Raw genomic sequence first — 15782 nt, forward strand, 5'->3', positions numbered from 1 at the left:
TCACCTTATATCTCAGATTTCCTGATGGTTACCTGCCTATGTGTGTTTCTGATGAGCTCCTTGTATTTGCCCATCTGTATTTGCGTCAGATCTGCTTTTGGCGTTTACCTGTCTGTATATGCGTCAGATCTGTTCTTGGCATTCACCTGTCTGTGTTTATATATGAACAGGTACTGAACAAAGGGAGGCTCATTCATGCTAAGAGATTTGAGAGACTCAGCGGGCAGTCACTGGTGATCTTATCACTGCCAGTGACCAAAGACATGGTCCCCTCCTTTCGATTTTTGGCATACTACCACGTGGGCACAGAAGTGGTGTCAGACTCTGTGTGGGTGGACGTTAAGGCAACTTGCATGGGAACGGTAAGTTGATGAACAGAATCATAGGCTTTACAGGTCAATCTAAATCTGTTAAAATTGTGACTTTGCAAGCCAGCATGTGGATGAGTTATGCTGTGTTCATACTTTAATATTAATTGGATGAAAAACAATAAAATACCGTGGATGACGGTATTGCAAAATCACATACCGTGTGACTTCATATCAGTGTACCTAATAATACAGTATACCATCCAGCCCTAGTCAGAGGTGTATTCTGTCTGTGCCTACAGCTTGAAGTCACCTCCACTAAACTGAAAGATGTCTATGAGCCGCGTAAGCCCTTCAGCTTGACCATCACCGGTGACCCCGGGGCAAAGGTGGGCCTGGTGGCCGTGGACAAGGGTGTCTATGCCCTGAACAATAAGAACAGACTCACACAGACCAAGGTAAGGGAGGATTGCCTAGGGAGCTTTCCCTCCGGTTGCAAGCATGATTGTGATTGATTGAATGAGTTCATAGTAGCAGCTTGTCCTAGGTGTTGTGTTTCGCTACACTTGACTGACGTGTCCCTCCTCCCACGTAGATCTGGGAATTTACTGAGAATCAAGATACTGGGTGCACGCCTGGGAGTGGAGCTGACAGCATGGCAGTGTTTTACGATGCTGGGCTGGCGTTTGAATCGAGCGCTGGTGGGACCAAGTACCGAACAGGTGAATGCTTCCAGCGCCACAAACGTGCATTAGCTTGTGCTTTATGTGTGTACAGCACAGGCATGCGTATGCATCCGTGCACGTTTTTGTAATATTCATACAGCAACTTTGCAATATATTATGGCAATGCATTAGCAACATAGATTGCTAGTGACGTGATTTGCCTTACGGTAGCTGTGTGCGTTGTTGTTCGATAGCTTGACAGCTAGCGTTAACATTCTTCATTGTTTACGCAGCTTGTAGAACCCTTTTCCAGCTGGTCGAGCTTTGCTGGTCCTGCGGTGGAGCCATGCGCTCTTCACTGTGACTTAACTGGCAACCGGCTGCATACTTTATTAATGAGAAAAAGATGGGTGTGCTACAGGCTCAGGAGCATTGTTGGAGGCGATAACCCCAGTATCTGAGGTCTGAGACAGTCATAAACACAACATGGCTTACAGACTGTAAATATATTTGAAATTATTCATAGTCAATATAATTTTATGCAATATTTTAAACAATACATTCTAGCATCTATCTGCAAGCTCTGTGGATGTGCTTTTCATTATTTGTCTACATTAAAGAGATATAGCACCTTTAAAATAAGTCTAAAACCAAACTCGATGTCCGGCACTATGAGAATTTCATACTTCTTAAAGGAAAATGTAAAAACCTGCATTAAGAAGAAAGTTTTTTTTATTTTTTATTGTGTGTGTGAACGTGTTAACAGGTAAGTTTTTCTGAGCGCTTCCCTGGGTACTTCTGCATGTTGAAGTTGCATGTGTGCCTGCATGACTGTGGAATACAGCCTGCTGCACTCGGTGACTTTCTCTTCCCTCTGTGACTCCAGACCCCAACTGTCCCGCGCGTTCCAAGAGTCGCCAACGCCGTTCGCTCACACTGATTGACTTGGAAAACTCACTAGGTAAGAGGTCACTCAGCCTACTGTAAGAACATTTTTGCGGCAAGAATTTACAGAGTCCATATACACTCAGTGACCAATTCATTAGGTGAACCGCTCATTAATGCAAATGGCCTATTCCTCCAAATAGTGAATCTTTTGTTGTTGCTGCTACTCAATATGTGAAGCATGCAGACATGGTGGAGAGTTTTTGCTGTTGGTAACTAAACAATAGAATGGGCAAGATGTATGATCTAAGCAACTTTGACAATGGGGATAATTGTTGGTGCCAGACATGGTGGTTCTAAAGGCTCTGAAACAGTCCTGGTATTTTCCTGCGCTACAGAATAGAGCAATAAACAAAAAAACATCCAGTGAGCAGCAGTTATGTGGGCAAAAACACCTTACACCTTGTTAATGAAAGAGATCAGAGTAAAACTAGATAGGTTACAATTCCTGAAGGAATTGTGTTGGCTTGCTTCAAATTACAACTGGCACTGTCCTCAAGCCTCAATGCATTTCAATGAGGGCACATAGCTCAGATGAAGCACGAAACCGTCCAGACCCACGGCGCATGGTAGCATTACATATACAGCCAGGGATCAGCAAGCAGCAATTATGTTCCAGGGATTAGTCATATCCTAAAAGTGTCATGAGTAAAACTTATCTATAACTATATAGCTAGTTAGCTATGGCATGTGCTCACCACTGAAACGTTATTTGTTGTCCTCCGTGTGTCCATACATCTGTATTGGTGGTTGTAGCGTCCGTGTGTCCATACATCTGTATAGGTGGTTATAGCTGTGTGTCATTAGCTCCTACTCATGCGTGCAGGATAGCATCCGTACGTGGGTTGTAGCTGTGTGTCCGTAGCTCCTACTCATGCGTGCAGGATAGCATCCGCACGCAAAGTAGGCAAACGCTAACATGTTAGCATAGGCGATAAAGCTGTGCTTAAAAATCTTGTGCCGACCACCTGCGCATGCGTCCGACTAAAGTGTTTCACTAAACGTCCATGAATGACCCTCTATGGAGTGACCACAGAGAAAGTTGAATATTTCAAAAAGTTTTGAATATTTCAAAAATCTGAATACAAGCAACAATGTCTGGAACTGGTCGATCATTTTGGTGTAAAAAGTTTGAATGTAGTGCAAAAACTGCAGGACTAGCTACAGCTAGAAAACTTGGGCAGAAGGTGCAGATAAAGAAAAAAATATGAAATATAGCAAGAGTGGGCTTGCCCGGAAGCAAGCCCACTAATGAGCATACTTGCTTCAGCTAACGAAACATAGGAAGACATTAATGATTCATCCATGTCTCTGTTAGAATTCTGTATCTCATTAAAATTCTGTTTGTGCTCGTAAAAGAATCTGCACACCTGTGAATCGATCTCCTGTAGGGATGCAACAATTAATCGATGATGGTAGTATATTAAAAACAATTTACGTAAGTGAAGTGTTTTAACTGATCAAATTAAAGACTGAGTTTGAATCAATAGGTTCCTAATTGGTGAAAGCATGGATAAAACTAACCATGTGTAGATAATGAAGAATTGAAATGCCAAAGCAAATGATAACAAGCCAAACATCTCATGTATTAATAAGTTTAGGTTAAAAATTGAGCCAGCCTTAGCTCATAGCTTGTGGACATGCTAACATTTCTGCATTGCAATGCTGTGGAACCACTCTACGATCATAGTCCAGCATTGGCCTCTTGTTGAAACCATTTGATGTTCTGAAGCCATTCAGTATAGCAAAGCCTCTCATCATTTTATGTTTTATGTTTTTATCATCATTATTCATCTAAACAGTTAAGCTCATTTTACACTGCAGACTTTGAACATTATAAAGACATGCTGCTATATGCACTTTATAAAAAACCTTTATTATTATGCACAGATGCTTTATAGCAACATTTGCATGTTTTTGTCTTGTTTGTCTCACTTTCATTTTTCACTTTTCATTTTTTGAATATTCCCAGAAACAAAAGTGAACATTCCATAAACCAACTGATCGATTAATTGGGGAAAAAATAATCACCAGATTAACTGATTTAAAATATTGATGCTAGTTGCAGCCCTAATCTTCATTAGAAAGGTTGTGTGCACAATAATGTGACCCAGTACAGCAGCATCAACAATGGAAATACTGGGATTCAGTAGACACTGCATACAGGAAAAATTGGGTAGAACTGATCTGGTAATATAGTGTGAACTGCTAGTATATGTTGAATTGCCTTTTTTATTCCTGAGGCTAAGAGAATGGCTCAGTTGCAAAAATGGGGTCTGTGTTGATTCCCAAATCCTTCACTGTAACTAATCCCATGTTGAGTCTCTCACCCTGTGTTAAATCCAGAAGCCTGTGCCAAGTCTCTCACACTGTGTTGAACTTAGAAGCCTGTGCCCAGTCTCTCACACTTTGTTGAACCTGCTAGTCTGTGCCAAATCTCTCACACTGTTTAACCTGCTAGCCTGTGCCAAGTCTCTCATGCTGTGTTGAACCTGCTAGCCTGTGCCAAATCTCTCACACTGTTGAACCTGCTAGCCTGTGCCAAGTCTCTCATGCTGTGTTGAACCTGCTAGTCTGTGCCAAGTGTCTCACACTGTGTTGAACCTGCTAGCCTGTGCCAAGTCTCTCACACTGTGCTGAACCTGCTAGCCTGTGCCAAGTCTCTCGTGCTGTGTTGAACCCTCTAGCCTGTGCTAAGTCTCTCACACTGTGTTGAACCTGCTAGCCTGTGCCAAATCTCTCACACTGTGCTGAACCTGCTAGCCTCTGCCAAGTCTCTCGTGCTGTGTTGAACCTGCTAGCCTGTGCTAAGTCTCTCACACTGTGTTGAACCTGCTAGCCTGTGCTAAGTCTCTCACACTGTGTTGAAGTGGGGGAATACACCGGTCTGGAAAGGCAGTGCTGTGTGGATGGAATAGAAGACAATTTGCAAGGGTACACGTGCGAGCGGCGCTCCCGGTACATTATTGATGGGCAGGAGTGCGTAAGTGCTTTTCTGCACTGCTGCAAGGAGGTGAAGAAAAAGCACCCAGACTACAGGCAGGAAGCCCTCCTGCTGGCACACAGTAAGGCTTCCCTTATTCTCAACGGCTGCATGGTCATATAGAAAAGGCTGGCGAAGGCTTCCACTGATACCTGTCTTTCCACACACAGGTGAGGACAAGCAGGACGAATACATTAGTGACTTTGATATAAATTCCCGCACGCAATTCCCTGAGAGCTGGTTATGGGGGGTGGAGACACTTCCACCATGTCCAGTAGAAATGAGAGAATGGTAAGAGATGTTATATAATAACCCAGTATCTGCCCGACAGTGGATGGACACTTCCCATGTCTAATCTACAGACAGACAACCACTGAAACATTTCATACAGGCTGCTTCTCTCTGTGGTTGCAGTTTTGTTCATGGGAATATAAGGATTATGGATGCAAGATATTGACATGTAAATTCTGAAACAATATTTATTTGTGCAAATTGGTTGATACAGATAGCATCGTTTTACATTATAGCATACATGCAAAATGCAAAAATTGTAAATTAAAGAGGTTCCGATGACTATGATTGTGCTAATTTCTGAGCATGACATTTTCACTTAAATTACGGCATCAACAGTGTATCAACAGCTGTGCTTCTCTGGCGCATGTATTATCATGTCCTCATATCAGTCAAAATCTTGGGATCAGGCATTGCTGTCAGCCGATACTGACACAACCCTATTTTGTCTTACAGTCAGTCCACTTCAGTTGTAACAAATGGTTACCTGAAAGACTCCATCACCACCTGGGAAGTCACCGCCATCAGTCTATCCAAATATCACGGTAGTGCCTGCCTCGTTCTGCCTGTCCCGAACGAGGAATCGATTTTTCTGTCTCCATAACTTTCTGTAAAAGTCCACACAGTCCTGTGAAGACCTGTGACGGACTGCAGCTGTCGTGCCAAGGTCCCATCAGCAGTGTGGCTGCACCTCTCTCTCCGCAGGAATCTGTGTGGCGGATCCCTTTGAGATGAAGGTGATGAAATCTTTCTTCATCGACCTGAAGATGCCCTACGCCACGGTGCGCAACGAGCAGGTGGAAGTTAAAGCAGTGCTTCACAACTACCTTGATGAGGAAATAAAGGTGAGATTCCCCTGTAGCGCTGCTTTTCTTCCATCCTCCTGCCTGGTGAATGGCCACACATCCGTGTGCTGTTCTGTCCGGACATTACGCATATTCCTCCCTCCTACAGGTTCAGGTGGACCTGATGGAGACACCGGAGGTGTGCAGCGCAGCCAGCAAGAAGAGAACGTATCGCATGCCAGAGGTGTTCATGGACCCCATGTCTTCGCACGCCATCCCGTTTGTCATCATCCCGATGGCCCTAGGCTTGCACTCCATCGAGGTCAAAGCCGCCGTCTCCGGTTCCTCCTACACAGATGGCGTCAAGAAGGACCTGCGTGTGGTGGTGAGAGTTCCCTTTACCCATCAACTTTCCCAATCTCCCATAGCATACACAATACTCTCTACCCTCAAGCTGACGTTTTTATCCATCTCAAACTATTCTCGACTCATCTTCCTCACCTCCACCCATCAGCTTCCGCCAAGGTCATTTGACAAGGTCAATTAATGCAGAAACATTTTATATACACTACATCATGATTCATCCATGAAAAGAATAGCAAAATACAAAAGGTAAAAAGGTGTACCGTGTCTTTCTCACAGGCCGAAGGAGTGAAAATTAAAAAGGAGGTTATAACCATGCTCCTGAATCCACTGGCTTATGGTAAGTTTCTGACTGTGCCCTGAGGACAGAAATGCAGCCACTGGGGAGCAGAACGAAGTTCCTGGAAGAGAAGAAAGAACGGGCGTATCATCATCTGCATATATTATATTATACAGCTCTTCATTTGGACTTCCTACTAGCAGCTAGTTTAACACCTCAGACTGTAACTTGCTCAATTTGATTGTTTACCATAATAGATGCTTCATTACATTTGTTGCCATCCATTCTACCCTTATTTTACACCAGTCCAGCCTGCGAAGGATGGCCTCCCTGCCCCCACAGTAGCCACGGTTTCTCGCCAAGTTGTTTGCCCTTTGGGGAGTTTTTTCTCGACACCGTTTGAGTGTTTTTCTCCCCACTGGGGAGTTTTTACCTCGCCTGCTTTTTGGGGGTTCTGGCCAGGTTTCAGCCCAATTTTCCTTCTGCTCTCTGTGCAGCATTTACCTCTTGAATTTTCACAGCAGAGGAAAGCACAGCTCATGCCGTTGTGTAATTTCAACAGCCAGTCTCGCTTCACTATGACCACCCATAATACTGACAGTATTATTCAGCATAAATGTGTGACCCCGCCATTTCACGCATTTGTGTGAGACAAGGTTCTCTCAACTATCGCTTTCTTCTTCGGCCTTCAGATGGAGTTCAGTCACAGAAGATTAATGCTGTGAAGCTATCATCCAGGGTGCCAGGTTCTCCCGCGTACACTTACATCAGCGTGACAGGTACAGAAACGTCACAGCGCTTGGCTTTTATATAAATGCTTCCAGACATTTTTCAGCATTTTCTGCAAGTGAGGACGGAGTGTAGCACGGTGGGTAAGGAACTGGGCTTGTAACCGAAAGGTCGCAGGTTCTATTCCCGGGTAAGGACACTGCCGTTGTACCCTTGAGCAAGGTACTTAACCGGAATTGCTTCAGTATATATCCAGCTGTATAAATGGATACAATGTGAAATGCTATGTAAAAAGTTGTGTAAGTCGCTCTGGATAAGAGCGTCTGCTAAATGCCTGTAGTGTAATGTAAAGTGGTAGCGCTCCGAGTAGTGCTCAGGCAGGTGTATGCCCACACAGGTGAGCTGCCGAGTCAGCCCATTCAAGAAGCCATCAGCGGTTCCTCCATGGGCCGCCTCATAGCTCGTCCCACGGGGAATGGTGAGCAGAACATGATCAGCATGACCGGACCCGTCATCTCCACACACTACATGGACACCACCCACCAGTGGGAGAAAGTGGGACTAGAGCGCAGAGCCTTAGCCATCAAGTACATCACAATGGGTAAGACGTCACCACACGTTGACCAGGTTCATTTATCAAATATACTGTGTATTTCTATACCAAATACATTAAAGGCAAAGCTTGTAACGCTACCTGATGTCTCATTTCTCAAATATTCCAAATACTTTCAAAGCACAAGCCAGTAAATTCATCATGCATTTCAAATTCATAAATACGTCAGACCTTTTTATTTGAGGAATTTGCAGACCATGAATCAAAAGATAAAATAGCCGGTGTGACCTGTTTGTGGACATTAAACAACTTGTTTGTGATTAAAAATGACTCGTTTCTTCTACGCAATCTTTTTAATAAAAATGGTTTTACATTCATGTATCCCACTGAGGAAGAGATTTTTTTTTAGTGCTGAAAATGCTTCTCTTACTTCTCCTTCCCCCTATGTTCAGGTTATACTCAGCAGATGTACTATCGTAAAACTGATGGCTCGTATAGCGTTTGGAAAGACAGGAAACCCAGCACCTGGTAAGCCCCTTCTCATCATTCTTGCCCAACTGAACTACCACAGCCTCCTTATCACATCACTTTTACCAGCCAGTCCATCACCCTGCATATTATCTGCCCAATCACTAACATTAACAACTGACACAAGGCTGGCCAGTAGAGGATTGACTCCCCATCTAACACAGGTTTCTTCTGAGATTTCATCCCACCAGGGAGTTTCTTTCTCAACGCCATTTGAGTATTTATTACTAATGGGGGTTCAGTTGTCCTGTTTTCCAATAAATAAAAGTGGATCCAATACAATAACACAGTGCTATTTTGTACTGGCTTTCAAAACCCTGTGACCTGTGACCATCGGAATCAGTTCAGAAATCCGTATTTTTGATTAATCTGGGTGAATCCATACTTTGGGTGTTAAGGTGCTTAAGATGTTTTGATGTGGTGGGGACTTTCTTGCTTCTCCACCAGGCTGACAGCATACGTGGCCAAAGTGTTTGGCTTGGCATACAGACTTGTCACCATTGCAGACGACGTACTTTGTAGCGCCCTCAAGTGGCTGGTCCTGAACGCACAGCAGCCAGATGGCATTTTCAAAGAGCATTCACCGGTCTACGACGCAGAGATTATGGTATGCTACTGCAGGTGACCTCCAGCAAGGATACACCGTTATCCCCCATCCTCCACCAAAATATGTTCCCTTGCTTCAGATGTAATCATTTGTGAAAGGTGTGATGCTGTGAACTATCAGTTTCATTATTTACCGAAACTGAAGCAGAAGCAATGGGCTTATTTATTTTTGATCATCCGGGGTCTATCCTAACCTTAGAGGCCGGATAGGTGTATGGGAGGTATAGATCACCAAACACACTTGCAGCCTTTCGATCTTGACAGTGCTATATTACTGGTGTAAATGGCAATGTGAATCCCATAGTCAGAAGTCTGTTTGGAAATGATAAGACTCACGCTTGTTTTGTGCTCTCTGCCCGCAGGGTGGCGTGCAGGGGAAAGACAGCGACGCTTCGATGACCGCGTTCGTCCTCATCGCCATGCAGGAGTCCCGTCACATATGCGCGATGATGGTAATCGACACCCAGTGCCTCTAAATATGGGGACAGTTTCAGTGCATCACATATCACACAGAAAAATGGGTCCCACCGAATTTTAGCCTCATGTTACACAGTCTCATCACAAGGCAGCGACACACGACCAGTAACAACAAGCCAAAACTATTACAGGAGGGTAACGATGCTCTACCCAATACCCAATGGCGCAGTACACGCCATTCAAAAATTATACCAAAAGCACGGGTAAATGTTGCAGCTATGATTATGTTTTTCAAATACAGAACTAACAGGGTCTCCCTCCCTCCCAGCTGATCTATTCTTGGCTGATTTCCTAGTTATTTTGATGTTATTTTACACTCTGTTCCATTACCACAGAACCTGTCAAACAGCATGGAGGAAGCCAGCGACTTCCTCTCTCGTAGAATCCACAGCCTGACCAACCCCTACGCCGTGGCCCTCACTGCCTACGCTCTGAGCAACGAGGGAAATCACCAGCTGGACATCCTGAACCGCTTCTCATCTGGTAAACAGAAGTGTTACGTGAATATTTTAAATAGAAAGGGGACTTAACAGAACATCCAGCTTGTAGTACTTGCGGGTGTGGTGCGTGAGACTGAGGGCGCGATCGTGCACAGCCTCCACTCTGATGGCCAGCAACAAACTTCAGTTAGAGTGCACTCAATCACGCTCTCAGTCCTAAATACTACACCTTATCTCCAGCTATCTGTGTTATAAGTGTTGTCTGGTATGCCAGGCTGAGAGAGCCTTCATACTGTGTGGTCCATTACATACCTTAACCAGAGTGACCAGATTCCCAGGAGGACCTAATATATGATCCTATGAGAACCTAAAATAATGGCAATTGCAGTTGGAAAGTCGGAGCGACAATCACCCAAAGTTCTTTTCGGAACTCACAAATCTTGTCTGGGGTCTAAGAAAGAAAATAGTTGCAGCTGTAATTAATGAAAGTAATAAATCAAACTATTGCAAAACCACTGTACCTTCTTCATAGCAGAGACTATAGGGTTACATAAAGACACAAAAGTGTGCAGATATCGAAAAAAATAAAAGAGGATTTCAACATTGGTTCCATCATACTATCACTTCGTAATTCAGGCAAAAGTCTTCGATATGTCCCAATCTACTCTTACAGAAAAAACACACTGGCCAGTCCCCGGCAGTCACCTTTCCACACTTGAGGCTACTGGCTACGCACTGCTGGCCTTGGTGAAAGCCAAAGAGTTTAACCAGGCTCAGCACGTCATCAGGTGGTTGACAAAACATAAGTTCCACAACAGAGGCCCCAGATCTACCCAGGTACTGTATACTGTGTGCCACTGATTGTGGGCTTTGTGGGGTACATTCACTATCACAAATTTCTGCAAAACATACTCATGTCATAGCCTTCTTGTATTCGTTTTTTGTGGTATTACATTATCAAGACTTCTGCTCAGATCCTGTATCAGTTTTAGTTATATTATAAGAATATAAAAATAGATAATGACAAGAATAGGTCATTCCGTAGGCTCAGTCTTAACCTATAGTCTATAATCTTGCCTGGACTTTAATACCCCTAAATGTCTCTCCTTCTGTTACATAGCTTACCTCAAGGGTTTCTGACGCAACTACATTATAATCTTATTGGATCAATGAGTCTATGCAGAATTTTGTGTCGCAGGATGCCCTGAATTGGACTCCTCATTGACGCACTGTATGGGGTCCAGCACATTTCACAAGGACAAGTGACACAGTATTAGCATCTTGTCAACATCTCATTACTGCCCCCTGCTGTTCCCTACAGGCCACCATGATAGTCTTCCAGGCTGTGGCTATGTACATGTCAGAAGTATCCGATGTGAAAAACATCGACTTGCAAGTGAGCCTCAGTGTGGCTGGTCGTAGCCAACCCGTCAGGTGGACATTCAACTGGGACAACGCTCACCTCACGCGCTCAGAGAGGGTGAGCCTGGCAGACTGACGCACAAATAAAGGACGAAATGGTGGAAGAGCAGTGTGAGAGAGAGAGAGAGAGAGAGATAGAGAAAATGTGTATGAGAGCAGATCATTGCTTTTGAGTCTGTAAGGAATTGTTGTCTTTGTGTTTGCAGATTAATTTTGAAGAAAACCTGACTGTTACTGCCAAAGGAACAGGCCAAGGGACCCTGTCGGTGAGTCCAACGTCAACCGGCCATTCTGGGTAAAAACCTAAAAACTAGGAATTACAAATGTTCTATGAACATGTTCTTTTCCTAATAATAATAATAATAATATGCAAATTAATTTAATCTGTCATCTAGGCTTTTGTACATTTTAAGGACAATGTAGGGTGCCACAAATTTTGTTACTAATTGCAGAATTCATGTAAAAATATATTGTGAATTGAGATTTTCCATGTCAAAGAGTTCCACAATCGTCCATCTGATGGAATATGTTGTGCTTTTACTTAATATGGATTGACTGGAGGCAAATGTAAAATCATTACAGAACAGGCCAAACAATGCAGAACTGTGGGGTTTCAGAGGTGAAAGGTTTCTTGCAGAAGATAGAGTCATTGACTTAATTGTGTAAAACTGCAAACACAATTGATAGTGCTCAGTCAACATGACTAACGCTCACACAGCTAAAAATGCACTATAGTCAAATCTTTCTCTTTTTTGTAATAGGAGCCGAAAACATTTTATGTGATTAAAGCTTGCATTAAGCAACCTTTTCACTTTTTATTTCATAAGAATTCTACATTCGCATATCAAACATACACATATTGTCTTTCAGCAAGCCTAACCTCCTCAGCTCTAAGAAATAATTTAAACAGTATTTGGGTATTCCCTCCCTGAACAACGTCTGATGGGTATATTGCAGGTGATGACAATATACAACGCTTTGCCCGAGGAAAAGGAACCAGAGTGTGGGAACTTTGAACTGGAGGTGAAGATAGAGAGGGAGCCTCATGGTATAGTATATTGGGCACTGAAGCAACTGTGAAACTCCGCTGGAAAAAATATTACCTCCAAATGTAGAGAATGGGACATTTAATAACATCTCTCTTTTTGGCTCCTGTTTCAAAATTGCTCACTTTTTTATTATTCACTTTTAAAATGGGCATGGTCTTTGTTTATTGGCAACAGAGCAATACACTGTATCACAAAGTCTCCATTTTGGAAGGGACCTTGACTGTTTTTTGTATTCAGGGGTGTGATTTTCATGGTATTTAATAGGCATTAATACATTCGTAATTCAACTAAAAGCCTTCGTTTCAAATAACATCAGGGTCCGGTACAACCACACCCCTAGATACCAACAGTCAACCACCCCTTTAAAAGAAGTACTATGAGCCAGGGAGCCAGCTATCCCATAGTGCACTTCTGGATTGTGTTTATAAACAAAGGCCATGCCCTTTTTAGATGCAAATAACAAAGCAAGTAATACATTTTGAAACAGGAACAAAATGAGAGATAATCTTAATTTAACATTTCATTAGCCTTTTTTTAACGTTTTTTGTTTTTTGTTTTGTTTTTTCACAGTAGCTTCCCTTCAAATTAAACACTGTTTCACAGGGAAAATGGCTTTGGATGTCAATGTTACTTGGATTTTACATGCAAACAGTTTCTCTGGCTGTATATGATTTGACTAAGCTCAATTTTATTCATATTTCTTTTACAGTTACCAATGGGGATGCACTGGAGACGTACAAGCTCACAATTGAGATGATGTAAGTTCAACTGAAATCGAACCAGATCTCTTGCAATCCTTTGTAGGACTTTATTTTACAGGAAGAGTTTTAAAATCTCCAGGACGAATTGATGAATATATACTTCATGCGCTCTCTTGGCCAGTGGTTCACAACCTCGGTCCTGGAGTACCCCTGTGTATTCTGCTTTGCAATCCCAGAATTTTAACAAGTTGTTCATTTTTCTCAATTAGATGCTTTTTGTGTTTAGAGAAATTATTTATCCTCTTAAACCACATTATGTCAGATCAGCTATGTGTGCCATGAAGAATGAAATTCCAATTTTCATATTGTGCTTATTACCCAACATTGAAAACATGAAAAGCACCAAAACATGAAAAGCACCTAATTAAGAAAAATGAATTACTTGTTAAACTGGAATTGCAATTGTGGTTAGAAGGAAACCCACTTTTTCAGAGAGAGCTTAGACAGTGGTGGTCATACCATGTTTCACGGATGTGCGAAATATCTATAAGAACTTTCACAGGTAGTAATGCTCTGTTCTTCGAGCTAGAGAGTCTGTCTGTCAACACAAATCCAGTTTCAGTTACTTTGTTTTTTTTGTCTTTCCAAGATACAAGTCCTTCTACAGAGATGCCACCATGTCTGTCCTGGATATCACCATGCTTACTGGCTTCATAGCAGATGAGAAGGACCTTGACAGGGTGAGGAACGAGGCTGGGTCCATCACTGTAGATAACAGTGCTACTTACTATTTGATCATTGCAATAAATTATGCTGCTTGGATTGAATGTTTACTTTATACTTTAATCCTGGGTTACAGTTTGCAAAATTACATGACTGACCACTTGATCTTTTTGGCATATTGACTGATTGAACATCCTATCTCACATGTCATGGCCTTGTTTCACATTCACCCTGACAGTTAACCTCAGGAAGGGACAGATACGTCCAGAAGATTGAGATTGACAAGCAGCTTTCTCAGAAGGGCTCCCTCGTTTTCTTCCTGGATAAGGTGTTGTGGTCTTATGCTTCTCTGGTGTAGCTCAAAGCACCTTTTTTGGTCTGCCTGCTCCTGTTGCATTTGGCTTGTTGCTCAGGGTCTGACAAAGTCTTTCGCTAATTTCTGCCTCCCCTCTCGTGCTCTCTCACTCTCTCTCTCTCTCTCTCTCTCTCTCTCTCTCTCTCTCCTTCAACAGGTTTCCCATCAGCTGTCTGACATAGTGGCCTTCAGGATACATAAAATGAACAGAGTGGGTTTGCTTCAGCCAGCTGCTGTTACTCTGTATGAGTATAACTCCATGGGTGAGTTCAAATCTTCCCTGCTGGCTCAGAAAGTCCTGCCTTTGAGTTAAAAGAGAGGTACCAGCAGTGTGAAAACTGTCTCACTGCAGAAAACCGCTGTACAAAGTTTTATCACCCGAAGAAGAAGGACGGGACCCTGAACACGATCTGCCATGAGAACGTGTGCCGCTGTGCAGAAGGTAGGTCAAGCACATCTTTTAGGCAGGAAGTGATGTCACAGAGGAGGTCTGGAATGAACATGATCTGCCATGAGAACGTGTGCCGCTGTGCAGAAGGTAGGTCAAGCACATCTGTTAGGCAGGAAGTGATGTCACAGTGGAGGTCTGGCATGAACAGGATCTGCCAATGAGAACGTGTGCTGCTGTGCAGAAGGTAGGTCATGTACATCTGTTAGGCAGGACGTGATGTCACAGAGGAGTCTGGCATGAACAGGATCTGCCAATGAGAATGTGTGCTGCTGTGCAGAAGGTGGGGCATGCACATCCATCAGACAGGAAGTGATGTCACAGAGGAGACTGGCATGACGGCCTCCTCACTCACATTCCCTCTACTGCTCACAGAAAACTGCAGCTACCAGAAGAAGAAGAAGGTTGATGAGTTGGACCGTGAGGCGGCAGCCTGTGAAGCTGGAATGGATTACGGTAGGGTCACCTCGGGGGGGGGACTGCACGCTGAAAAAGGATGTGGTAATATCCAACACACTTTTACTCTTACTACTTCTGTTACTTTCAACACTTTTTTTTTCAAAGTTACTACTTTTTTACTACAAATATACAATTTATGTGTTACAAAAGGAGACTTTTTAACACAGACTGTGTCAAAAGTAACACAAAATGTGTAGTCCTTTACTAGATATGGAGTTGTGTTTTTAAAAAGACACGTTATGTGCTGATTTTACTGTGTTTTGACAGTGTGCTGCTTTACTTACCATGTCAATCATCTGCAGTGTACAAAGCCAAAGTTCTCCAGGCTGATCTGACTCCCACCATGGACCGCTTCACTGTCCTTGTTCAGGATGTCATCAAAGAAGGTAGAGCCTTTAGTACTTCAGCTTCTCTCATCACAGGGTCTCAGTTCCGGTTAACCAATGTCTGTCTTCTCCTCTCTCTCTCCCTCACTGGCAGAGCTCAAGGTCAGCAGGTTTTGTGTTTCAATAAAAACAAAAACTTTATTTACATTTTTATGGGCTGATTTGGGATTTGGTCCGGTCTGTTTGGTTTTTCTCAGCATTCGTCTGTATAATCTCTGCAACATGAAAAATTTGGGTACCGTTTTTGGGGTTTATAAATGTCATTTTTAAAATGAAAAAGACCGCA

General features: G+C 43.1%; 1 protein-coding gene across 1 annotated transcript in view; it reads left to right on the plus strand.

Moving 5' to 3' along the window:
* The window catches only part of LOC118220716 (complement C3-like), a 30432-nt gene that overhangs the window by 11108 nt on the left and 3542 nt on the right, over nt 1–15782 (plus strand). Inside the window, exons 13-39 of the mRNA XM_035404847.1 lie at nt 171–362; nt 611–766; nt 904–1030; nt 1860–1934; nt 4789–4983; nt 5072–5192; nt 5649–5737; nt 5898–6037; nt 6147–6362; nt 6620–6680; nt 7313–7399; nt 7747–7950; nt 8355–8430; nt 8878–9037; nt 9399–9488; nt 9849–9996; nt 10627–10790; nt 11275–11433; nt 11582–11641; nt 12333–12423; nt 13134–13182; nt 13775–13865; nt 14087–14176; nt 14361–14466; nt 14556–14645; nt 15027–15107; nt 15413–15496. Of these exons, the coding sequence (XP_035260738.1) occupies nt 171–362; nt 611–766; nt 904–1030; nt 1860–1934; nt 4789–4983; nt 5072–5192; nt 5649–5737; nt 5898–6037; nt 6147–6362; nt 6620–6680; nt 7313–7399; nt 7747–7950; nt 8355–8430; nt 8878–9037; nt 9399–9488; nt 9849–9996; nt 10627–10790; nt 11275–11433; nt 11582–11641; nt 12333–12423; nt 13134–13182; nt 13775–13865; nt 14087–14176; nt 14361–14466; nt 14556–14645; nt 15027–15107; nt 15413–15496 (3202 nt within the window). The remainder of the gene's footprint in view (nt 1–170; nt 363–610; nt 767–903; nt 1031–1859; nt 1935–4788; nt 4984–5071; nt 5193–5648; nt 5738–5897; nt 6038–6146; nt 6363–6619; nt 6681–7312; nt 7400–7746; nt 7951–8354; nt 8431–8877; nt 9038–9398; nt 9489–9848; nt 9997–10626; nt 10791–11274; nt 11434–11581; nt 11642–12332; nt 12424–13133; nt 13183–13774; nt 13866–14086; nt 14177–14360; nt 14467–14555; nt 14646–15026; nt 15108–15412; nt 15497–15782) is intronic.

This window comes from Anguilla anguilla, chromosome 2 (assembly GCF_013347855.1).
Source record: "Anguilla anguilla isolate fAngAng1 chromosome 2, fAngAng1.pri, whole genome shotgun sequence".
In the NCBI taxonomy this organism is placed as follows: Eukaryota; Metazoa; Chordata; class Actinopteri; order Anguilliformes; family Anguillidae; genus Anguilla; species Anguilla anguilla.